The sequence below is a fragment of the Carassius carassius genome, chromosome 32 (genome assembly GCF_963082965.1).
Source record: "Carassius carassius chromosome 32, fCarCar2.1, whole genome shotgun sequence".
NCBI classification, from domain to species: Eukaryota; Metazoa; Chordata; class Actinopteri; order Cypriniformes; family Cyprinidae; genus Carassius; species Carassius carassius.
In genome coordinates this window covers 9390093-9417399 of record NC_081786.1, presented here as the reverse complement: position 1 = coordinate 9417399, position 27307 = coordinate 9390093, and the positions used below count along the sequence as shown (strand labels likewise).

Below are 27307 nucleotides of genomic sequence, written 5' to 3'. Positions count from 1 at the left end.
CAAATGTTGCATTCAGAATTGAAACCGGCAGGAGTAACTTCAAACATAAGCATCAGCTGCCTCTTTATTTCAACCCAAAAGTTTCAGAATGTTGTTATAAATCAAAATTAGAGGAAGCAACAGAGTGTTAGAAGAGAAAGAAACTTCCCATTATTTTTTTTTGCACAAAAAAGAACTAAAAAATCTATCAGGAAGTAGAAAAACAACATCAGGCACTTCACTTTTCAGTCCATACTCATCATACAGCAGCTACAAAACACACAAGAAAACATTCAATTCAACCTTGATTGACACATAATGGCATGTTTTTAAGGAACAGTTTACCCTAAAATGACAATTTTCTGAAAATGTACTCACCTTTAGGCCACATCCAAGATGTAGATGAATTTATTTCTTCATCTAAACAGATTTGGTGAAAGCATTACATCACATGCTTTCTTGATCCTCTGCAGTTTAGGTGCTGTCAGAATGAGGAATAAAAACACAATAATTCACAAGTAATGTAAGTAATCCACAAGCTGAGTTCTCTATCCATAATATGGTTTTTGGGTGAACTTTTTCTTTAATGAAGGATGCTAAATGGATTGCAAAAAAAAATACACAACATTTTGGATTTTTTTATTAGATACAATGTGAGTATAAAACTGCTAAATATGTATGCTAACTCTGAAGAACAAATTCACACCCACAGCTGTATCAAGTACCACATCATAAGGATGAACTCAATGGAATGAGATGTAGGAACTGTACTATGCGCATGCTCAGTTCGAAATTCCATCTTCCGTGAGTTTGGGAGAGTGTGTGAGACTGCACGTAGCGCCAGATGGAGAGGAGAAGAGCGGGGCAGCCTTTCGGATAAAGCCCAGCTGCACACCAGACACATCGTAAACACAGAAGAGTTCTCCATCCATGCTGAGCTCCTCATCAGCATCACCAGAGCCACATCTGTCCTGATTATCTGCGCGGTGACGGCGTGGAAGGTACGAGGATTTCACTTTACAACCTCTTTTAGAAGTTAAGTTTGTTTTTATTGTGGTTCATTGTTAAAATAGTGTTGCAATTTTTTTTATCGGTAGAGCAAATGTAATGTGCCACATCATATCAACAATGTATATATTAAAAAAAAAACATCCGATATAAAAAACAGGGATACCTGAAAGAGTTGAGAAACCCCTTTGGTTGAGAAAATGTGGTGCACGTGCACTCATTATTCACTGTGCACAATAATATATAATCACAATGACAAATCTGAGTGTTCACTGACTCGATCTTTAGGAAAAAATTAATTTCAAGCGCATTATGCGAGATGTCAGACTTATCTTATTTTTCATATAGCCCAAGATATACTTTTTTTAAGTTTATATAAAAGTTTTTTAGTTTTGTTATGAGAAATATGCATGTGGTCTAAAGCGAATTTGGATAAGGCAAACGAACTTTACATTATTTGCAGCATTATATTTTGATAAATAGCCTAATGTTGAAATGTGTTGTTAGTTTCTCTGCGTCGAGCACGCGGAACTCGTAGCGCGTGTCATGGATTGTCACGCTGATGCAGGGAATAGAGTATTCCCTGTTTAATAAATACGATATAGTCTCATTTGACCTGCTGCACAGATCGTCATATATTTTCCTTTGGGTTCTGTTATGTTATCTGTGAACTTCTAGAAGAGTTTACAGTGCGGTTAACTCATCTGGAGTTTTGGAGCGGGGCGGGGCGAAGACGTGGCATTTCCGTGGCTCTGCACCCAATGAACTGCGGTCGGCTTCCATGCTGGACCCTCACGAGATCACGCACTCCACTAGGGTCTTTCCTGTAATTATGCAGTACCTTTTCAACTGCTATATGTAATTAATATACAGTTGCTGTAACCTAAGTAAATACTTCTATAAGTGGATGCTATAGAGGCAAAACTGTATCAGGGTGCCTAAAAGGATGGGAATAAAAAACTAAAGTTAGCCATTAATTGAGGACTGAAAGTGTCATTTCATTTTGATATTGTTTTGATATTATGACAGTTTATCAAACCTGCACTGATGACATTTGTGATGTCATTGCAACTTGGCTATTCCTTAAAATAATATTACAAAAGATCAACAGGATAGTGATATTAAGGGACACAGAAAAAAATTAATTTAGCGTCAAAAATATTCTTAAGTAATTAATAGAATTTTGATTTTAAAAAAATCAGAAGCAAGGTAATGGCAATACAGAATTTAAAACCAGGAATTTTCTTTAGATTTAAAATTTATGCAGGTGTAGAGGAGATATTTCTTGGAAGTAATTCTGACTTGATTTCCTTTAATGTCTTTGAAGGAAAAAAGTTGACAATGTTCTAATGCCTGGTGTTAACTTTAAAAGGCAGTTATTTGATTTAAGATTTTAATGTATATCTTTATGATAAAGCCAGTTCTCTGTTGAAGCTTGCAAGTTCATGTGTTAAATTGTATCCTTCATGATGAATCATTGATGATCTTATACCATTCATCTTATTCTGACATGGCATTAGTTCATACAAGATGCCTACTTGTTCAGACTAGTACAGCAGAGCAGGTCCTGTGAGTTTTAGATTCTTGTCCCTTAAGGGCATTACTTTTGCATATCTCATATGTGTCAGATGCTTCTTGCATACCATGTCACATCTGCAAAATATTAAACTCAGATATGCATTTAAGATGCAACAGTTGTAACTAATAATAAAAAGGCTGCTTATGATTGTGTGTGTAACAGCTGTGTGGATCTCTCAGTGTGTGTCAGTAAATTTGTCTGGATATTTGTCTAATGAGGCTTTCTCTTTGACCCGGGGCTTCCCCCTGGTTGCCGTAGTTGTCAATTTCAACAAACAAACATGACATGTTGTTTATACATGCGGACACTGGCTTAAGCACACAAAAGGGGTCTTCCCACAGACCTGGCATGATGATATTTGTTTTCCCTCTGGATTGCACCTTTGTGCCAAAATTCTGATCCAGCAGTAACCACTCTGTAGCCATGTGTATCCAAATGGGTGTGTACTGGGGGTTATTGCAACCAAAACCACATTTTTCATTGTATTTTCAGTGTGTTAGTTGGTTTTGTAATGCATTTTCCTTATTCTGAGAGTTGTCTGTAGGATCTGATTGCATTAACACCTAAAAAGGCAGAAAAAATGATTTCTTACAACATCATCAGGTAGAGCTTGTGCATTGCATTGTGTAAGAAGTATGACCGTCTCTGTTTCTTTCAGGATGGGTTTGTGTTGGTTCCTGTTGAGTTTCCTCTTCCATTCTCTATACGCCCACAATGACTTCTTCACTTCTATTGGTGAGCTGATCTTCCATTGCTTTGTTCTGAATCCATTAATTAGGTTATACATCCTGCCAAACATATGAAAATTACAGGAAGTGCTTGTGACTCAAGAGCCATTCAAAAATAGCAGCCATTGTTTTGTTTTACAAGATAATAATATGTTAACATCTGACAGGGTTAAATTTTTCATTGAAGCTTTGTACAGTGACAGCCTTTGTTTAGTAAATTAATGGAAGTCTGAGGTGTTTCAGATTTGTGATATTTCACTTTTTGACTTGTAGGTCAGATGACAGACCTACTGTACACAGAGAAGGACCTGGTGACATCACTGAAAGAATACATCAGACAGGAGGAGAACAGACTAGAGCAGGTTAAAGAGTGAGTAAATACACATGTTCAACATGTCTGCCTGCTTGGGAATTTGCTTCACAAATAACTAAACAGCTGGTGAATATTCTGCATCAGATGGGCTGACAAACTGGACTCACTGACAAACACAGCCACGCAGGACCCTGAGGGATTCCTGGGGCACCCGGTCAATGCCTTCAAGCTGGTGAAAAGACTCAAGAGTGAGTGGGGTGATCTGGAGAGCCTGGTGCTGAAAGACACCACAAACGGTCAGTGGCGTTCAAAGTCTGCCGTAGTAATTAGTGATGGGGAGAAGGACTTTATACATCTCTATATATTGACCCCAAACCTTTAAATGGTACTGTATGATATTCATACAGGCCACTGCTAATTTCTCTATATGTGTTATAAACCTCTTAAACTTCTGTAATTTCGTTACCTTCAATATCAAGCCTCTTTTCTCTGTATGTTCTCTTTTGTAGGGTTTATTTCTAATCTAACCATGCAGAGACAGTATTTCCCAACAGAAGAGGACCAGACAGGAGCAGCCAAAGCTTTGCTTAGATTACAGGACACATACCAGCTGTCTGCCAATACCATCTCTAATGGAGACTTGCCTGGTGAGCAATTATACATGTCTGTGTATTTTTGCATTCCAGAATGTAAATATCTTCATCAAGTACATTGTGTTATCACGGTCTGCGTTGACCCTATGAGAAGCACCATGCTGTGTCTGCGATAAGTTGCATATATTTCTTTAAAGATTCTTTGTCAGGTTCCCATAAGTCAGTGATAAAACCAGTGCCATTTTTCTTTTCTGAACATTCCTGTCATTTGCACATAAACTGATCCACTTATAAGCTACTACTAAATATTGTAGAAACTTAATTTTCTGTAAAGTTGCTTTGCAATGATTTGTATCGTAAAAAGCGATATACAAATAAACTTGAATTGAATTGAATTAACAAAAAAATAAAATAAATTAAAACACCAGTTATGATCCGTATTGTCTTTCAAATATGTCTCTCCATAGTTGGTAATTTAGGAAACTAGCCCTTGTTGAAGCATAACGGTTGACCTATGGGACAGCAGCAAAATAGATATATTAAAAATAACATTATAATCATATTAGTTTCATGATACCTAGAAAAACGCAGGTCAATATATGATACCATTTGTTTTTGTGTCTCATTCTGGTGTGACCTCAGGTGTTGTGCACAAGAGCCGGATGACAGTGGCAGACTGCTTTGAGCTGGGGAAGATTGCGTACTCTGAGGCAGATTACTATCACACAGAGCTCTGGATGGCTCAGGCCCTCACACAGCTAGATGAAGGCGAGGAATCCACCATAGAAAAGGTCACAGTCATGGACTACCTGAATTATGCCATCTACCAGCAGGGGGAACTAGAGCGAGCCCTGGAGCTCACCAAGAGGATGCTGAAACTGGGTAAAAAAATGTTTTAATCATTTAATAACATTTGATCTTTCAATATTATTTATATACTTTATAAAATGTATTAAAATGTTTAAAATAATTACATATTTTTCTTGTATATTCTTGTTTTTATGAAGATTTTAGTTTAAATAATTTTGTTATGTGCTTTGTCATTTTTAAAAGTTTTTTTAAATTAATTTTTATTTTATAAATTTTTGTACTTCTTTATTTCAGTTTGTTGATTAGTTTTCTTTTTTATTCATTGAATATTTATATTTGATTTATTTTTCGTATTTATTTATTAAAATGTATTTTTTATAGTTAACAATAACAGCAATAGGGAAATGTAGTCTTCAGAAAATCTTAAAACGAATATTATAATATTATACATTATTGTAATTCTGTGATGTCTATAATATTTAAAAATGTAGCATTTTAAGCTAATTTAAAATGAGTTTATTTTTTTAATGCTTATTTTTAGTTTAGTTTAATAATTATTGGCTTTTAGGGAACAGACAGAATTTTTGTATATTATCTTTTTGATTTTTTTAGTTTATTTTAAGTAGATATGACCTGTGCCTTCACCTATAGAAAATAACCTTGCCTGGGGTGTTGATGACTGTTGAGTGAACTAACTTGCCTAAATTAATTAGAATTAATGAATGATTGTAATGACATATATGGATTATCAAGGACAACGGTAGAAACAATGAACATACAAGACATGGAAATGATGACTAATGGCACTAAAATATGTTTTTCCCTACTTGTTTGTGTGTGTGAATCTCAGACCCGAATCACCAGAGGGCCAATGGGAACCTAAAGTACTTTGAGTTCCAGCTGGAGAAGCAGAGAAAGGCAGAGGCCGAGAAGGAACAGGAGGATAAAAAAAGAGAAAAGAAAGTGCTGGACAAACGTGACGCTCAGAGGAAAAGGTCCAAAGACCCTCTGCCAGAGAGGAAGAAATATGAAATGCTGTGCCGAGGAGAGGGAGTCAAACTGGTGAGCAGAACATTTTAAACATTTATTCCATATATATATATATATATATATATATTTTTTACCTTTTCTTCTGTTTGCTTTATTTGCAGACACCCCGCAGACAGAGCCGACTGTTTTGCCGTTACTTTGACAACAACCGTAACCCACGGTTGCTTTTGGCTCCAGTGAAGATGGAAGATGAATGGGACCGCCCACATATTGTCCGTTATCATGACATCATCTCTGACAGTGAGATCAAGACAGTGAAGGAGCTGGCAAAACCCAGAGTGAGTTGTGCTTTCTTAGGTTATGCTGTGGTTTGCAGAGTGTTTTTTTAAATATATATTATTAAAATGTATTATTAAAAACAAATAATGACATTTTCAATAAATTACTAATTAATCAAAAGTATTTTATTATCCATGATTGATTATACATTTTCCAGACAGTGTCTTATATGTGTGAGCAACAACAGCGTAAAATCCTTTTTAGGGTTTTAGGTTTTTTTGTAAATAGGACTGGAAGTAATTCTTATCTGGCTCCTCAGCTCCGTAGGGCTACTATATCCAATCCCATCACGGGCGTGCTTGAGACGGCCCCCTACAGGATCAGTAAGAGGTAAGACAATCGGTGTACGAGTCTAGAAACGAACCGTCGTGCCCTATCCAACTCCTTAATAGAAACAATTCAAAATATAGTAAATCCTATATCACAATAGTGGAATTAATTGCTATCTAAATTTTTATATACATATTTTTAATGCAAATTCTTTAAAAAAGTATTGCTTAATAGCATAATGAAATCTAGAATCTAAAACATGTTGACAAGAACTAGCTGAAACTTTAACTAACACACACTATATATTGCATTCATGCTGAGGAGTTGTCCACCCTGCTTTGCTGTCTTTTGTCACATGGTGCTGGATAAAAGAAAGAAAGAGTAAGAATTGCTCTACTTTGTTACTTTTTCTTGCAGTAGTCATCATGTGGTCTGTGCGGAGGGCTTGAACTGGGACAGAGTGCTTTGAAATTACAATTTGAAAGTTTAGGATCAGTAGTTTATGCTAATAACTTTGACTTGAGGGGTCAAAATTATTTCAACTCTAGCATCGCTGCTGGTGTACAGTTCTGTCCCTGCTCTTTACATGGCTTCAGTTCAGAAAATGACACTAAAGTGACCTCTTTCCCTTTCTCTTACTCTCCTTTTCTCTTGTCTTCCTTTTTTTTAATTTGCACTTTCTTTTTCCATGTTTTTGTGTGTTCTTGATCCTCTTCCAACCTTTGCTCTCTCTCTCTCTTCGTTGCTTTGTGTAATGGTGAATAGCTAAAGCGAGCGACTGTGCACGATCCCAATACGGGAAAACTGACCACTGCCAATTACTGAGTCTCCAAGAGGTAAGGGATCAAAATGTCAAAGGTCAAAGATCAAAACATCCTATCCAAAATCATCATCATCTGATCATCATCTCTAGAGAGCCCCCTTTGAAATGTAGATTCACTGTATGTTCTGATACTGGATTAAACCAAAAATCCAACCTTCACCTGGCTGTAAATTAGTCGTAGAAAGTTTGGTGACTCACTTTCACAGGCAACAGATGTTGGAGTCTCTCTTCTACTATAGCTCCCTTAATATTTTGACTACCTGAAATATTTTAGAATTGTAAAAAAATTATTGTGCATGCACACGTACAAAACAGTTTCCAAATGGCAAGCCGTTTGAGTCTGTGGACTTAAACATATATTTTTAATAGAGCTATACATAGTTCTGTTCACATTTCCATCCACACCAGAGTGGTTTAATTTATCCTAGTTATTATGAGTGTTTGAGAACGCACATCTCAGCATGAGCAGACTGGATGGAGTCGCTGGAATACGCGAGAGTTCCTTTCACACCAAAAGCTATGACTTATGTCGGATTGTGAGTTTAAGACCACTAACGCTCTGTAGAGGGAATTAATATATTAAAATAAATTATATATACACTACCATTTAAAAGTTTGGGTTTGTAAGAGTCTTTTGGGAAAAAAAAAAAGTTTGTTTATTCAGCAACGGCACATTAAATTAATCAAAAGTGACAGTAAATACATTTCTAATATATTTTAATATACATTTATAATTAAAAGATTTCTTGATCACCAAATCAGCATATTATAATGATTTCTGATTGATCACCTGAGACTGAAGTCTAGAGGAATTCAGTTTTGCATCACAGGAATAAATGACATTACAAAATATATTAAAATAGAAAACCTGCATTTTAAACTGGAATAATATTTCACAATATGACTGTTTAAAAATAAAAAATCTCACTGACCGCAAACGTTTGAACAGTAATGTATGAAATGTAATTAATTCATTAATTTGATCAGTGTTGCAGGTGTCAGTTAGCAACAGCTTTGGGGAAAACTTGGTTAAGATTAATGTTTTATTGGATTTGCAGTAGCTGAGGGGCCTCTCTCTATCTTTCTCTATCTCTCTTTTTCTCTCTTGCACTCACACAATCACACTCATTCATAATACTGAATGAGCTTAGTGTTTCTAATTTCCTTTACTCTGATATTCAGTGTGAAGAGAGAGTGAACTCATTTTGCTGACTGCTGTCTTCTCTGTTTTTAATGCTTTTTTCCACTCTTCACAGTTTCACTTGTCCATTTTTTAAATCGGACATTTTCACATTCATAGCTAAATAAATTAGTTTTATTCCACATTAGAAATGTTTTCACCATAAACATGATGTGCAAATGTTTGAAAATGTGCATGTTGTGGCATGTGGTCTGTATTTTTATTTGTAATGGCATATTAATTGCTTCTGTATTTATTTGTTTCACTTTTATGATCAACCTCCACTCTCTTTTTCTCATTCTAGTGCTTGGCTGTCTGAATATGAGCATCCTACGATTGAAAAGATTAACCAACGTATTGAGGATGTAACAGACCTGGAAATGGACACAGCAGAAGAGCTCCAGGTAAGAGGGACTCTCACATGTTCAGCCAATAAGAAGCTTTAGTCTAGTGGCACATTCATGTAACAAGTATCCACCCATTGTAATATTGCTTTGTTGAAAAGGTTGTCATAATCAATGTTTTTCATCTAAGGTTGCAAATTATGGAGTTGGTGGGCAGTACGAGCCTCATTTTGACTTTGGAAGAGTGAGTTCCTGTCCTTTCACAGATTAAAAAATAGTCACTGCACTTTAAATCAACATAGCATTATTGTATTGTTTATATACATTACCATTCAAAAGTCTGGTCAGTACGTTTTTTTTTCTTTTTTTTTATAACGATAATAATACTTTCATTCAGCAAGGACACCTTAAATTGATTTACAATGTTAAGAAAGATTGCTATTATAAAAAAATGGTGTTTAAAAAAAATATATATATTTACATCAAAGTATCCTGAAATGTATCACGTTTTCCACAGAACTGTTTTTAACACTGATAATCATAAGAAATGTTTCTTGAGCACCAAATCTGCATATTAGAATGATTTCTGAAGGATCATGTTAGATGTGACAGCTTTGCCATCACAGGAATAAATTACATAATAGAAAATAGCTATTTTAAATTGTCATAATCTTTCACAATATTACAGTTTTTGCTGTATTTTTGATTGAATAAATACAGCCTTCATGAGCATAAGAGCCTTTTTTTTTTTTAAATATTTGCAAATATTTCAGACTCCAAACTTTTGAATGGTAGTGTAAGCATATATCTAATTTTTTCACACTGCGTTTTTTTTATACATACAGAAAGATGAACCAGATGCCTTTAAAGAACTGGGAACAGGAAACAGAATTGCCACTTGGCTCTTTTATGTGAGTAACCTGTCTTCACGTGCACACGCAAACACTATATAACACACTATGTCAATCATTACTTTCAGCATGATTTATCACATATCTGTTTTCAACTAAATATGCTTGTTAAAATGCCTGCAATAAAATGTAAAAGTAATATAGCATTCATTATACATACACTGTGCTATCGTTACTTTTGATGTGTTGCAGATGAGTGACGTGTCAGCAGGGGGCGCAACAGTCTTCCCAGATGTTGGAGCAGCAGTCTGGCCTAAAAAGGTGAAATACCACTAATAATGAATTATTTTTCATAATCTGTAAACTAGTTCAGTAATTTTAATATTTACTCTTTTCTTTGACTGTTATTTTTCAGGGTACTGCAGTATTCTGGTACAACCTTTTTGCCAGTGGAGAAGGAGACTACAGCACAAGACATGCTGCCTGTCCAGTATTAGTAGGCAATAAATGGGGTGAGTCTGTAGTAAATATGACATTTATGTATTATTCTCTTAATAACAAGTGAGTACTGGAATGTAAATGTTTGGCCAACCACATCTGTAACAGATTTTTCTCACTTGTTTTATTCTCTCTTTCTACACTTTTTCTCCAGTATCGAACAAATGGATACATGAACGAGGTCAAGAATTCAGACGGCCCTGTGCAATGTCCGAGATGGAATGATAACTTGTTGTCTTCTTTTATTTCCTGTTTAGTGTCAGGGTGTCAGTTTTGGTCAGTATGGGATGTGTGTCTGTACAAGGAGTGAATGACTATGCATCAGTCTGTGCAGTTTTTCTATTCTTGTGCCCTTCTACCCAAATATTGAAATGTTGTGAGGTTTCTGGGCAGCACATGCTGTGACTGTAAGCACAGTGAATATGCAGAGATCCAATCAAAAATTTATTTTTATTATTTATTTAGGATTGATTTTTAACTCCATGTTTCTTTTGCACTTTCTGTCCTGTCCTAAACTCCAACAGACCTCTATTTTTTTTTAAGTTACTTAAGTCTTTAATTTAAACCACTGAACACTCCATAAACGTTAATGTTATTTTTACAGGGGACATAGCAAACTGAAAGACCAACCTTTTGAGATCAAAAGATCTGTTACAAACATTTGTTACGAATCCCCGAAACACATACAGAAGTTCCAAAGAGTATTTTCATCAATCGTGAGGCCAATGCAAACAACTTGAAGTTCTATTTGTTCTGTTTTTCTTTTTTTGTACTTGTGCCTATGGGCGTGTGATAGTTTTCTACAGAAATAAATTCTATGCTTCCAGTTTCAGTTGTCTTTTGTTTTCCTTAGTATATAAGCCTAAGATCTATCATCAGATAAAAAAGCTATTTAGCACAGCGTGATATGGTTTGGAGAATTTTAAATACTATTGACTGGCCACTCTTGAAATTATTTTGAGATTGATTTTCAAGAATTGTACAGTATGATGTCTGACTAAATAATAATGGATGCCTGTTTTAAATTGTAGCATAACAATTTGAGTTGAAATTTGAATTTTACTCACCTTGTGTTGGAGAGAGCCCCATGGAATAATTAGTAACTAGTTCAAAAAACAGTTTTTTTGTTGTTCAAAGTGATTTTTGCATGTTCAATAACGCTTGTGTCAAAACAATTACAGACAAATCTGAAAATTGTCAATTGAAGTTTTATTAAATTGTATTTCCCTGCAAGATTTATAGGTGGGAAGTTTGGTACTTTTAGCTCAGTTCTGCAAGGTCGATTGCAGACTTTTAAATTAAAATATACATAAAAAAGCCTTAAAAGTGTTGAACCTTTCACACAACCCATGCGAAAGTCTTGATCACTTGCCATGTGACAAATTTTCTTGGTATCATTGGGTTTTAACCACAGATCTATAATATAGATAGATCGGTGGGTTTAACAATAGACTGTATAAAAACAGGTTTGAACATCAGAAGGTAAGCAGCTGTATTACCACTGCCTCACCTAGAATTAGCATTGGCATGGATTATTTATACCTAAAACTAACTTTTTAGTTTTTAGCACAATAAAAAAAAAATCAACTAAATTATGCAGCAAAGCTCGCTTAATTTGAAATTATTTGTGAGATAACACGTACATATCAAATATTGAGAGTTTAGGAAGCTTTTAAGACTACATTTGTTTAACGTAAGGAGAAATGTTGTAGGCGACGTTCTGCGGATGGAAGAAGAAGAGGTCATGTGACCCATCAGTACTAATTGACAACCGTTCCTCTCACTGCTGTCACTGCTCGCGCTCTGCGGCCGCGAGACTGGAAACCAACACGAAAGAAAGAGAGAGAGAGAGACACCTGAGGCGCTGAAGATTCCACTTACACTCAAAACTCTAGCTTAGAAGCAGAATATCACAAGTTACCCATCAAATAAGAGAATATAACGCGTGAAAATGATGAATCAGATCGAGCTTTCCGTTCCATATGATAATGGATATGAACCGGACGACTACATGATGCAGGAGGATGAATGGGACCGGGATTTATTACTGGATCCAGCATGGGAAAAACAGCAACGGAAGGTAAGACAAACAGTTTTAGTTTGCGCTGGACCACAAAACCAGTTATAAGTAGCACAGGTATATTTGTAGCGATCGATAGCCAAAAATACACTGTATGGGTCAAAATGATCGATTTTTCTTTTATGCCAAAAATCATTAGGATATTAAGTAAAGGTCATGTTCCATGAATATATTTTTTTAATTTCGTACTTTAAATATATCAAAACTTATTTTTTGTTTAGCAATAGCCTATGCATTTCTAAGAACTTCATTTGGACAACTTTAAAGACAATTTTCTCAATATTTAGAATGACTTCACTTAATTTTTCATTAGTAATATGCATTTCTTATTTATTTCTTCTTTTCCACCTTCAGATTCCAGATTTTAAAATATCTCAGCCAAATATTGTCCTGTTCTAACAAACCATACATCAATGGAACACAATATTCTGCTTTCGGATAATGCATACATTACTTTTTTTTTTTAATGACTCTTCTGACTGGTTTCGTGGTGCAGGGCTTATTAGTTAAGTTAGAAATGTCATTTAAGTTCAAACATTAACTTTAATATATTTTCATGTGTATTTACTTTGTATATTTTCTCATATTTTCATATGTATTTCCATCTTTTTTTATTTTTTTATTTGTCTGTCTGTCAATAAATGAAGCTATGATTTAGCTTAGATTTAGCTATCAGTTGTTTGCAAAGGAATCCCGTCCCGTTAAGGGCTCTGAGGTCTGTCAGTATCACGGAGGGGTCTGGAGCGCACGCTGAGGATGGATGCAGCGGGTACCGAACTAACAATAGCACAGCAAAGCACGGCTCGTTGTGTCTGTTTCTGATACGAATGGAATGCGGACTGTTAACAGATGCTTCCAACACTGGAAGACGTCCTTGGGATTAGAATGCATACATGGGCTAATTTTAACACCGCCAAAAGGCCTTGTAGCTTAATCCGGTGTCCTTGGCGGGGAATTCTTTGTATAAACAGCACCTTAATTTATTGTGTAGTCAATTATAGTGTCTTCAGATATACACTGAATTTAATTGGTCAGGCGCTTTACTGACATGTAGGCTACTATAACTGATTTTATATCAAACTCTAGATTTGGTGTATAATTTTTTTTTGTTTGTTTTAATGGTCAGAATAAACCCAAAGAGATTCCTAAAGTGGGGTTTTGCATTGAGGGTCTTTAAACTATGTCTTTAAGCAGGTGAAGTGATCTTAAACTCTCTTAATCTGAAGAATCCACAGATCCACTCTGATTATAGACTCGATTCACATAAGTGGATGTTCTCTGTCTTGCAGGCTCACACCCACTGATTCATTCATTTTCTTGCTGTAGCAAAATTACAGCACTTCGTTCACTCTGACACTCTGAACATTAAAGCATGTACATTGATTATCATGGCTTAACACTTTCAGAACAAATTTAGTCAATTTATGAGTATTTGACCTGTAATTGTTTTTTGACATTCAACATGTTTGGTGTTTAAACTTGCATATCAGACTACACATAGAGACAAATTTAAGACCATTTTAGTGATTTTTTTCCCCTCTCTATTATTCACACAATTTAGTACCATTTAGTAAGCAAATAAAGTAATGGAAGGAAGTCAGTCTCCACCTGTGGTCTGCATATGAATCCTCTGTTAAATCTGATTGGTTTAATAGAACATGATTGCTTTTCCAGGCCTCACTGGGTAACAATATAATTAATTTAGGCCTTAAACTGAACCTCATTGACTGTATTTATACTTAGCAGAGATCCTTTCTTAAAACATATTTATCAATAGCTATGGCTCAAATGTTAGACGCAGACTTATACTGCTTGTTGATCTATGATGTAAGGGTTATGGTTATTTTTTTATTCCTCCAGAGATCATCGTCCCTCACAGGCATGTTACTGCAGACACGCCATACAGTTTTACAGAATGAATGAAATTCTTTCTTGTCCGATTAGACAACACAGCAGTGCGATACACACATTATATTCACTGCATTCTCACTCATATCGCTCTTCTCAATGTCAGCCTACTTCATCAGGTCTCTTATCAGAAACAGACTCCGCAGAGAGAGCTAAATTTACACTCTTACCTCGCAGGAATGCACTCTGGAGTCCACATCGAAGCTGCCCAGCAATGACTGAACCTGCTTTGAGGGATTAAAAAGATGCTCCATTAAGTCTAAAAAATGGGCAAAGGGTAGCAGTGGATTTGACAGTGCAACCTAATACAGATGTGGGCAGCAGTACAGTTGAAACAGTATATTTTGTTCCATGAAACAATACCCAGCATTACTGGGTCATAACGTGTCTTTTAGATAATCTTTGTCCTTTAGATTAGATTTGCTTGTAATTCCAAATCCAAATGAGAAAATGTTTGTATATATATCCTCTATCCCTCTGTAGCATAAAGCTTACATATTTTTAGCAAGCAGCACAGGTCATTCTGTAACTTGAGATTAGCCAGTCTCCATCTCTTTATAAAACTGCACCTGTCACAAATATGTGAAGACCCATTTTAATATTGTTCCTCGTATTTTGTTTTGTTTTATTTCATTTGACTTATTTGATGCTGGAGGAATCTTAATTTGCAAGCCTGCATCAAAGGGTCCAGTATAGAGTTTTATTTTGCTTCTTTATCGGTGGCTCTAAACACAAAGTAGTAAAAGTCCTGAAGCTGTAACTCTATGTGCTCAATTATAGTACATTATTAATCTGATAGCATTAACTTTACAAAATGGTATTAACTCTGAAATTTAGATACTGATATGTGGGAAGATGTTCCTGAATTTTAAGTGCCCATATCCTTTAAAAGTGGTTCTGGAGAGCAATCATAGGATGATGCAGAGGATGATATACAGCAGCTTGGAGTTTCCAGCTTTATAGCTTATTGTACATGCAGTTAAGTGCTGGTTATTTTTGGAGGATGAACTCAGTGTTCAACTCAAGTGTAGATGCTCATGTGTTCAGTTCAAGTGTGTGTTGGATTTTTTTTTTTTTATAATGCCAATGCCATTGTATTGTCTTGTTGACTGATCTGATCTGATTACACTTCCTGTTCATAGTTAGAATGTCTTTCAAAGATCATTGATTAAATAAAGTACAAGAGTTTGGACAATTGCAGAATCTTCAGCTATATACGGTCATATGTTTTTCCCCATGTTTTTGCATACAGTGTATGAGAACTAGTTGTAGAACTACCAAATACCTCCTCTCTTGGTGAAGGCACAAGATAAGATTAATTTTGTTGGCACAGTCTTCTGCAGTTACCTATGCAGTGAGGTTTTGACCTGAAACTGGTGTCAAAGGCTTTCATTATGAATGTTGAGTGTTGGATACAAATGCTATGCCAATGACTAGGACTCCATAAGAGGATTTGCATATTAGTGTGCATGACAGGTAGAGTGTCTATGTGAGTTTGGAAAACTACATGTTTATGTATATTGTACTTGTTTCCCAGACGTTCACGGCCTGGTGTAACTCTCACCTGAGGAAAGCTGGGACACAGATTGAGAACATAGAGGAAGACTTCAGGAATGGCCTCAAACTAATGCTGCTGCTTGAAGTCATCTCAGGTAAATTGATTTCAAGTTCATTTGTATAGTGCTATTCACAATACATATTGTTTCAAAGAAGCTTGCATGCATGTTTTAATACTGCAATCAGAAATGATTCTGTTATCAGTCAAAGAAGAGTGTGTCGAAGTAAAATAATTGGTCAAGCAAACACAACGAACATGGCGATAATTGCAGCTTGTCTTCCAAATGATTACAACATAAGGATGATTTTTGACAGTTTTGTATTTTCACAGTAAACATGCTAAGCCTCCTCAACAATATGTAATATCAACTATATGCAAATTAAGTTTTTCATGACATGTTGTATTTTTGCAGGTGAGAGGTTACCCAAGCCTGACAGAGGAAAGATGCGTTTTCACAAGATAGCCAATGTCAACAAAGCCCTTGATTTCATCACCAGTAAAGGAGTGAAACTGGTCTCCATTGGAGCTGAAGGTATGCTTTATTGCACAACTGTAGTGTAACTGGATTTCTGGGATTTTATAAATAAATTGCCTAAAATGAATAAAGAAAGAAATTAGGGGATGCAGGTTATTAATTCAACATGTCACATAGCATATTTGAAAATGTTATATATATCCTATATTTTAAAAAAAGTATTGTCATTTTAACTTGCTTAGCCCTTTATTTTACTGAGTCACATTTTTACAGAAATTGTGGATGGAAATGTGAAAATGACTCTTGGAATGATCTGGACTATCATCCTTCGCTTTGCCATTCAGGATATCTCTGTTGAAGGTAAAGAAAACAAGTCCCAAACATAAAATGCCACACAACATCTGCACAGATATCAAAACTATATTATTATTATTATTATTATTATTAATAGCAAATTTCACAATCCTTAGTAATGTGTAAATCATTTCATAGTAAATAACGACAGTTAGATCAGTCATGTGTGAATTATATAGGCCTAATGATTCTCAAATCATCTTTCAGAGACTTCGGCTAAAGAAGGGCTTCTGCTGTGGTGTCAGAGGAAGACTGCACCTTACAGGAATGTCAATATTCAAAACTTTCATGTCAGGTAAGGCTATTTATTGGGTGCAAAACTTTTTTTTCAATGTTTTTTATTTTAATACGAGTAAAGAACATATACTATTATTTTCAGTTGAAGTTTTTATGTTAATTCTAACATGACCCACTCTCTCTGGTGAAGCTGGAAGGATGGCTTGGCGCTGTGCGCTCTCATCCACAGGCACAGGCCTGACCTCATTGACTACGCTAAACTCAACAAGGTCTCAAGTGTGACTCCAGATTAACCTTTGACCCTTTGGGACATTTGATCTAACAGTCCTAAATAACATGCTGCCACAACATCCTGATGTTCCCTTTGGTTGATATCACTGCACAAATGGTGTGTGTTTACAGTATGTGTGTCTAACATCTTCATCGAGTGTGCTTGCGTGATTTCACCAAGTACAACATGTTCCTGGATCAACATCCTTGTTAGAACAAGACGTAGAACAACATTCCAATCAACCAATCAGAATTGAGATATAACTTTTCAGAAAAGATATCACTTTTTTGAACAATATGAAAATGTTGATCAAGGAACATGTCTTACATGGCAAAATCACGGCGACCCATCTTCATCACTCTCAGCCGTTCAAACATTTAAAACAGACAAAACAATACTTTGCCTCTGTTTACATTTTAGCCAGTAGTATCCCAATTGATTTCCTTGCTTCCAGCTTAGAAGAGGGAATCATTAAAGCATGTTTCCAGCCTTGTTCCAAGTCTGTGAGAATGAGTGTATGTGTACTATGGTTTTAATTAGTTGGTTGGATCAGACCGCTGAAGATTAAGGATTTATTTAGCTTGTCAGGGTCAGACAGTTCAATGGTGAGTGACTAAAAGACCCCTCTCACACACACACAGACATTCCTATCCCTTTCAGCTGTTACTGACGGCTCCAGGTGAGCTTGAACAGGGTAATCCAGCATTTAGTATGGACCCCAGTCGTCCCAGTTTGGACACAAGCATCAGGAGGGTCCAGGACTCTCTGGATCCCCTGCAGCTGCTGATGTCCTGCAATACAGCTTTTTTTGACACAGAGAACAAAAGCTTGATCCCCAAACTCTGCTTACACACACACAATACCCATAAACATGAACATTTAGGATGCAGAATAGAAGAATTGATTACTATTCTTGTTTAATGTTTTTGAAGACATTTGTGCTCAACAAGGCTGTATTATTTTTTTAGCATTTGTTTTTCAGATAGATTTTAACTAATTTATCATTTGAAATCCTAGTTGTTGTTTTTTTTGTCAAAGAATTTTAGAGCTTAACTTTTTTCTCTCTCCTCTAGTGACACCTGAACGCTGACACTCACTTTTGCATGGAAATAATTTAGATTTATATTGATTCAGTTTTTTGGTGATATGTATTATGTCTTGTGCTTTATTTAAAGGTGAAGCAGTATGCCTTTTCTCTCCTTTTGTCTATATGCAGGATGATCCATTGGGTAATCTGAATCTGGCATTTGACATTGCTGAAAAACATCTGGACATCCCCAAAATGCTGGATGCAGAGGGTAAACGATAAGCAAAGAAAATGCCACAGATCTCCTTATACCGTTCCAACTGAATACAAACCTTTCAGCCAGTGAAACATTGAAAATATGTCTTTCACAAAAAATTTATGTCAGAATGCTTGTGACATAATACCTTAAGACACTATTACCTAAAATATGGCATCTAACCTGAGAATTGTCTATATGTCACAGAGACTGAGGCAAAGAAAAACTCCCACATATTTTTTTTGGTAGGAAACCTCGGAAGGAACCAAGTTCTAGACTCAGGCTAGACCCACTGTTTTCTTCCCTTGCACCTTATTCCCATCTTAACTTTATGTAGTTGTCCCTTTGCTCATCTCCCCTCCCTGCAGACATCCTGAACACCCCAAAGCCCGATGAGAGAGCTATTATGACATATGTGTCCTGCTTCTACCATGCCTTTGCTGGAGCTGAACAGGTATGGAGTTTTGCATGTGCTAGATTGAGCAGATCAACAATCTTTTTATCCATCTCTACCTACAGTCTTACTGTGTTTCTCTCTCAGGCTGAAACTGCTTTTAACAGGATCTGTAAGGTGCTGGGAGTGAATCAGGAAAATGAGAAGTTGATGGTGGATTATGAAAGACTGGCTAGTGAGGTCAGGAGACATAAACACACATCAGATACACTCCACACACTGCACACAGACACATATTACACATAAATATTCCATCTACTCTCTAGCTGTTGGAGTGGATCAGACGTACCATTCCCTGGCTGGAGAATCGTGTGCCGGAGAAGACTATGACGGAGATGCAGCGGAAGCTGGAGGATTTCCGAGATTACCGCAGGATGCACAAACCTCCCAAAGTGCAGGAGAAGTGTCAGCTGGAGATCAGTTTCAACACCCTGCAGACTAAACTCCGCATCAGCAACCGACCCGCATTTATGCCCTCTGAGGGCAAGATGGTTTCGGTGAGAGTTTGATCCACACATACACACACATGATAAAAAACCTTTACTTAGATGTCTAATTAGACACAACCACTTTGCTTATTTATTGATTGATTTATTTTCAAATGTGTTTATTTAATAGTTTTTCTTTTAACATGTAATATTTTTGTATTTATTTAACATTTGTTCTTTTGAACATTTTCATTTTAATATGCAGTTTATATTATCTTATTCGTTTTGTTTAAATAGTTTTTATATTAAGAAGTATTATATATTTATTGTTTAGCTATTTTTATTTTATTTATCTGACTAGCTAGCTTTGGGGCATTTTTCAACTAAATATTTCCCGCAAAAATATTTTTGTAGGTATATAGCTCACAAACACATACCCGAATGAACCAATAAGGTGAACATGTTCACAGTTTCTCATTGGTTTCATAGTTTAGGTTTTTTTTTGGTATGTGTTTGTCCGTATAGGACATAGCAAGTGCATGGCAGGGACTGGACCAGGCTGAGAAGGGATATGAGGAATGGCTGCTGACGGAAATCAGGAGACTGGAAAGATTGGACCACCTAGCAGAGAAATTTAGACAGAAAGCTAGCAACCATGAGACCTGGGCTGCAGGTGAGTCCTGAGTCTGAAGCGGTGTCTGGACTTTCATAAAAATAAACTGTAAGCTACTTTGGATGAGAAAGTCCACTAAATGATGCTTAATATATGTTTTACATGTGTATTGCAATAGGTAAGGAGGAGATGCTGACCCGGAAGGACTACGAGTCAGCATCTTTAATGGAGGTCCGAACTTTGCTGAGGAAACACGAGGCATTTGAGAGTGACCTTTCTGCCCACCAGGACAGAGTCGAGCAGATTGCTGCTATTGCTCAGGAGCTCGAGTATAACCTTTTAGACTAAATGTCTTCAGAAATATGTTGTACTAGCTTTTTTTGCTGATCTTCATTTCATTTAGCTGTTTGAATAAAACTTTGGTATGTACATTACCATTCAAAACCGTGGGGTCAGTATATATATATATCGTGATTTTAAAGACTTTTATATTAGTCTAAAATGTATTGAAATACATGTTAATCAAATATTCATCAAAGAATTCTGAGAAGTATCACAGTTTCCAAAAATATTTTAAGCAGCACAACTCTTTCATCATTGGTAATAATAAGCATATTAGAATGATTTCTAAAAAAAAATAATGTGAGAGTGTACTGGAGTAATGGCTGCAGAATACTGAATATATTACATTTTAAAATGTTACAATGAAAACAGGTATTTCAAATTAATACTATATCACAATATTTCTGTTTTTATTGTATTCTGAACAAATAAATGCAGCCTTGGTGAGGGTAAGAGATATTTGAAATAATCTTACCAGCATCAAATATTTGAATGGTGGTGCACACGTGCTTTGTCCTTGTCACTAATCTGTCATGTTTAGTTTCTCATCACCTCACAGGGTCTTGATAGCTTCATATCTCTCACACTACTTATCCATAGCTAGACATCCATACACATGCACCATGCTTACAGCATACTTTGACGCTTGAATCGCTGACTTTCTATTTTAACATTCATTATCTCCCTGCAGGCCTGGTTAGGGTGTGTGTGTGTGTGTGTGTGTGTGTGAGTGTGCATGTATTTAGTAAGTGACTAACAGCTTCTGACTTTTCTGTTATCTCAGTAAGTACAGGGTGATATAGCTGATAATCTATGGAGCATAGTTATGATGATTAGCATACTTATGTTAGTTTAGACACAGAAAGCAAAGGAAGGAAATGTAGATAGCCAATCATAACAGCAGTCTTAGAGGTACAGAATCAAAAACAGCCTGTTTTCTTCAAATACATAGGGAGAGCGTGGAAAATGAGCATGAAAAACTAAATTGTCAGATGGTCTACATCAGGGGTCACCAGTTGGGTGAACTAACACTTTAATACAAAGTTAGTGAGTAGCCTACTACATCTATTAACCACTAGAGGGGGACAGACTCAATAGCAAATGCAACATTTTGGCCTAAAGTCTTCTATCTTTTATCTTGTGTTTTATCTTTCTAAAGTGAGCTGGAATATCATGATGTTGCATCAGTGAATCAAAGGTGTCAAAGTATCTGTGACCTCTGGGACAAACTGGGTACACTCACTCAGAAACGCAGAGAGGCTTTGGAGGTGTGCTGTCTGTCTCTCAACCTGTTTTGTCTAGAAAAATGTTGTTAAATCAAAGTATTAAAAGGTTTGAATTTGAAGTGTTTTAAATTCTGCAGAGGACAGAGAAACTTTTGGAGACGGTGGAGCAGTTGTTTCTGGAATACGCAAAGAGATCTGCTCCCTTTAATAACTGGATGGAGGGAGCCATGGAAGACTTACAGGATATGTTCATAGTGCACACCATTGAAGAGGTCCAGGTGCACACCACTAATGTGCTAATGTTGTTAAACAGACTAGTATTAACACAGTTGTCAAATATGTATTACTTTCTGACTTTTTCTAAAAAAAAAAAATGTTTTTGAACATAAAAAACATCACATGATCATTCAGAAACATTCTAATAATTTGATTTGGTGCTCAAACTTTTCTTAGCATCAATAAAAAAAATTAAGATAATGAGATTGGAAAAGTTGAAATGAAAAAAAAAAAAAATATATATAAGATTTCTTGTGTAAACCAGTATTCCAAAGAACAGCATTTATTTGAAATGGAAATATCTTATAACAATGTAAAAGTTTTTACTGCCATTTTGATTAGTTTAATACATTCTTTCTGAAAAAAAAAAGTATTAATTTCCTAAAAAAAATAAATCTTATTGAACTCAAACTTTGAATGATAGTGTATATATTAAAAAACAAGCTATCCATTGTGTGTAGACTCTGATAGCAGCTCACGAGCAGTTTAAGGCCACACTTCCTGAGGCGGATGCAGAAAGGCAGTCGATCCTTGGCATTCAGCAGGAAGTCCTGAAGATCTTCCAGAATTATGGCATTCGTGGAGACCTCACCAACCCCTACAGCACCATCACTACAGAAGAGATTGCCATCAAGTGGGACAAGGTCAAACACACACCTCAGACCTACGTTCTGTTCCATTACGGCACAGAAAACAGAAGTTTTCTATAGTTATAACGCAAATGTTATCTGTTAATATTAAATTCTAAGCCATTCTAAACAATTTCTGTGATCTTCAATACAAAACCATAAGCATGATAATGATGTGTGTTTGTATATTCAGGTGAAGAAGCTGGTTCCCCAGCGTGACAGTGCACTGCAGGAGGAGTTAGCACGACAGCATGCCAACGAAAGGCTCAGACGCCAGTTTGCTGCCCAAGCCCACCTCATCGGACCCTGGATACAGACCAGGATGGAGGTGAGTGGCTTCAGCCATCACCTGTGTCAATGTGATAGACCTACATAAGACTTTTATCTTTCTATCTATCTATCAGGAAATTGGTCATTGTTCTATGGCTGTGGGTGGTACTCTTGAGGATCAGATGACGCAGCTGAAGCAGTATGAGCATGTGATCGTCAGCTATAAACCCAACATTGATAGGCTGGAGGGAGATCACCAACTCATCCAGGAGTCACTTATCTTTGACAACAAACATACTAACTACACTATGGAGGTACACAAACACACATTTCTTTTTCAGCAAGAATGCATGAAATTGATCAAAAGTGGCAATAAAGGCATTTTATAATGTTGTAAAATATTTTTATAAAAAAAAAAAAAACAACCTTGCAGTTTATTCAAAGAATGTGATTTCCACAAGTTTTTGTGTATTAAGAAGCACAACTGTTTTTAACATTGGTAATAAGAAATGTCTCATAAGCACCAAATCAGCATATTTGAATGATTTTTGAAGTATCATGAGTAATGACTGCTTTGCCATCATGAGAATAAATTGCATTTGAAAATGTATTAAAATAGAAAGCATTTATATGAAATTTTAATACTTTTCCACACTGGTTTTTTTCTGTATTAAATGTACTGAACTTTCAAAAACATTTAAAAAACCCCAGTGTAAATTGAGATGTATGTAACAAATCATGATTTTACAACAGCATTTCTCTTTCCTCTGCAGCATATTCGTGTTGGCTGGGAGCTCCTTTTGACTACGATTGCTCGCACTATTAATGAAATTGAGAATCAAATTCTGACACGTGATGCAAAGGGCATCAGCCAGGAGCAGATGAATGAATTCCGATCCTCTTTCAACCATTTTGATCGGGTGCTGTATTCAGCCTTTGTGTACTATAACAATACTCACCTGTTTCCTTGTTGAATGGATGCTATACTAATAGTCATTAAACCATACCAACTAAACTGAACCCTTTACACTTTTACTGAGCATTATACAAAATCTGTAAGTCTTTCTTATTTAAGTTGAGACACGTTCATTTCATATTTGCACTGTTATTTTATGTCTTGCCTTCACTTCTTCAGAGGCATCGCATCCCAGTGCAAGAGTGGTAATTATCTTTCTATTAATTTAGTGGAACGAATTTAGCTTGACGTGAGATATCATTTGCAGAATTTAGTATGTTTAAATTCAGATTTGAAATAGATGCAATTTGTGCTAAAATCGGAGTTAAATGGCACTAATTTGGAGAGGGGTAAACAAACATGACTGATGAGTTTAAAGCATGCCTTATCAGTTTTGGGCATTTAGGAAGTGACAAACAGGTACTGACCGACATGACCCATGTGTAGTTCCCTGGGCAGCAGTATATAGTTCTAATGTACCTATCGTGTGTTTTTTTCTGATTGTGGTTGTGCTGTCTCTTTGGTTGTGCGTCTGTGTTAGGTGCTGTCTCTTTCCCTACTCCACATTGCTTCATTATTTTGACCATGTCACTGCGTGAACCACTCACTCTCAACCTTTGTCCTTTAACCTTTCCCATGCAGAAGAAGAATGGGGCGATGGATTCTGATGACTTTAGAGCCTGTCTGATCTCGATGGGTTATGATCTGGTAGGGCCTTAAATAGGTTCACTGATTATGAAAAACTTTTTTTTATTATTATTGTTATTATGCTCAGTTAATTTTGATTTTATTCTAATTTAAAGATGAAATCTAATAAAGTTTTGTGTATATAATTAATTCTCAAAACCGTAAACTATTTAAAATCTAAAATTATATAATAAAATATTTTATAAATCATAATTAATATATCTTATTAAAACACGTCTCATTATTTTATAATAGTTTTTTTGTCAAATATATTTTTTATTCTTATTTTGATATTTATTATTATTATTATTTTATGTGAGTGGCTTTTTTAAAGAAGATATCTTTTAACATTTTGTGAGGTTCATGCTCAATACAAGAAAAAACTACTTTGCCAATGGTTTTAGAAAAAAAATTATTCTAATTATATAAAATTAATGAATAAGAAAGTTATAATTTTTTATTATGGGAAAAATTTTAGATTATATGCATAAATTATGCATAAATAGACTATTAAATATATTTATATTTATGTTAAAAATATGTATGTGTGTGAGTGTGTGTGTGTGTATGTATGGTATGGTATGGTATATATATATATATATATATATATATATACATTTAATTAAATTGCTATAAATGTATATATGTGACCCTGGACCTTAAGGACTTAAGTTGCCGGGGTATATTTGTAGCAATAGCCAAAAAAACCTTGTATGGTCAAAAATATCAGAAATCATTAGTATAAGTAAAGATGTTCCATAAAGATATTTTGTAAATTTCCTACCGTAAAAATATAAAATCTGAATTTTTTTTTATTGGTAATATGCATTGCTAAGAATTAATTTGGACAACTTCAAAGGCGATTTTCTCAGTATTTTGATTTTCTTACATTTTTTTATTCCAGATTTTCAAATAGTTGTACCTCGGCCAAATATTGTCAGATCCTTATAAACCATACATCAATGGACAACAATTAAGATTGGTTTTGTGGTCCAGGGTCACATATGAGTGTGTTTTTTCAGGGTGAGGTGGAGTTTGCCCGGATCATGATGCTGGTTGATCCAAACACTTCAGGCGTTGTGTCATTCCAGTCTTTTATTGACTTCATGACAAGAGAGACATCGGACACAGACACAGCTGAACAGGTCATCGCTTCCTTCAGGATCCTCTCTGCAGACAAGGTGTGTGTTTTGTTGTTTAACTTTATTGATTTTATTCAGAAAAATCTTGCCTGAAAAATTATTTCCATATTGCTTATCTGTTGTTTATTGTTCCTTCTGCAGCCATATATTTTGGCAGATGAGTTGAGGCGAGAGCTTCCTCCAGACCAGGCAGAGTACTGCATCAGCAGGATGCCCACATACACCGGCCCCGGCGCCCTGCCTGGAGCCCTGGACTACACTGCCTTCTCCACTGCCCTCTACGGCGAAAGTGACCTTTAACTCTCTCAACAGCTCTGACCTTTTTCAATCCCATCACACTTGTAAACCAAATAAAATATTTGTCCATCAGCCTCAAGAAATTAAAATGTGGCAAATAAACACAATGAGCACAGCTTAATTTTTTAGTCTCAGTTGATGGATGTTTCTAAAGGGATTGATATGAAATGTTTAAGTCAATACACATGCAATGTAGTCTGGAAATGAAAAGAATGCAATTTAGAACGTAAAAAGAACATTTAACTGTAACAGTCCAAATTAGTTGTGAATTTTCGATTCACTTTCTCATGAATTGTTGAATCCATGGCATGGGAAACTATTTTACTGTCTTTCATGTAGGCTATGTATAATAGATTATATAGAATATAATAGCAGTTACTTTACAATAAATTCAGAATTCAGTACTGTTAAGTACGTTATAGGTTTTTTTTTTGCATTTCACTCTGATCTTTTCCAATCTCACTTTTCCAGAAATAAATCTATTTTGTGTGGTAGTGTTAAACCCACAGTGTGTAAGCTCTTGCACATTTGAATTCTCTCCAAATGAGAAAGATTCACCAAACTATTGTGCTTTTCTTATTTTGCCTTCTGGTACTGTAGTGTCCCTGGTTAAAAAAGCAACAAAAATAGTAGCTCAACTCAAATAAAGTAATAGTTTGTGACTTTGTCACACTGGCTGATTTGTTTGTACATGACATTTTGAATATTGTGAATTTTGTTTTTGTTTGAACATTTTCTTAAGTTTGGTGATTACAAGTTTCAATCTATGTACTATTACAGGGTTTGTAAAATAAAGAAAGCAAAAAAAAGAAATCCTTATGATAAAATACAAAATTTACAGTTGTGGGTAAAAGAATGTTAACCCTTTGGAATGACAGACAAACAGCCTGTTTAACACACCATTGTCTGTATTAAACACAGCATGTAAATCATTCACAGTGAAGAGTGAAAAAGTATGCAAATCCCAAAATATCAATCAAGCTTTCATGAATACAGCTAATTTCTCACAAAAATGTCACACTAATTCAGTGTACAATGACAATGCATTTGATTGATTTTTGGTCAATTTGTTAACCTATCAAATTAGTTTTAAGATGGAAAAACGTGATTTGTGAATGTATGCTGTTGAATTCTATAATCAAGAAAGCCAAATGTGTGTTTTACAGTGACATAAATTAAATAAACAGTATGAAAAGGCCAAGTCTCTGCTTTTTTATGCTTTATTGAAGTGTACAAACTGTAGGCCTGAAAATTTGGATTTTTGTATGCATAATAGAATATTTAATATAATATAGCATCTTTTACTTTTATTAAATACAAGTTTTTAGTAGTTTTTACTTGTATAATATATTTAAAGTAAAAAAAAAATTCTGCTTTTCTTTTTTCCTTGCTTGCTTGCTTTCTCCACTGTAACTGACCAAATATGGAAAAGCCCTTTCTTTCCCGCTTTACCTTTATCAGATCTCAGCAGCATTATCTCATGATGGGTGGTATCGTGGTCTCTCTGTCCTGGGATG

The 27307-nt window shown here is 35.5% G+C and overlaps 2 protein-coding genes across 2 annotated transcripts; both read left to right on the top strand.

The window, feature by feature from the left end:
• The first annotated feature begins 814 nt into the window (after positions 1–814).
• Positions 815–11129, top strand: LOC132112598 (prolyl 4-hydroxylase subunit alpha-1-like). The gene is made up of 15 exons (XM_059520142.1): positions 815–980; positions 3225–3301; positions 3568–3664; positions 3752–3903; positions 4117–4254; positions 4843–5082; positions 5861–6072; positions 6162–6338; positions 6599–6669; positions 8917–9016; positions 9147–9200; positions 9802–9867; positions 10060–10128; positions 10223–10319; positions 10460–11129. Exons 2-15 carry the CDS (start codon positions 3226–3228, stop codon positions 10528–10530), a joined length of 1620 nt encoding a protein of 539 aa, XP_059376125.1. The 5' UTR covers positions 815–980; position 3225; the 3' UTR covers positions 10531–11129.
• A 998-nt stretch (positions 11130–12127) lies between these two features.
• On the top strand, positions 12128–26144 carry actn2b (actinin, alpha 2b). The gene is made up of 21 exons (XM_059520141.1): positions 12128–12385; positions 15831–15945; positions 16264–16383; positions 16600–16686; positions 16888–16975; positions 17108–17186; positions 18405–18486; positions 18840–18925; positions 19013–19105; positions 19192–19422; positions 19879–20026; positions 20145–20295; positions 21468–21576; positions 21672–21812; positions 22272–22454; positions 22633–22767; positions 22844–23023; positions 23483–23629; positions 24307–24372; positions 25374–25532; positions 25635–26144. Exons 1-21 carry the CDS (start codon positions 12257–12259, stop codon positions 25791–25793), a joined length of 2688 nt encoding a protein of 895 aa, XP_059376124.1. The 5' UTR covers positions 12128–12256; the 3' UTR covers positions 25794–26144.
• Positions 26145–27307: the final 1163 nt, after the last annotated feature.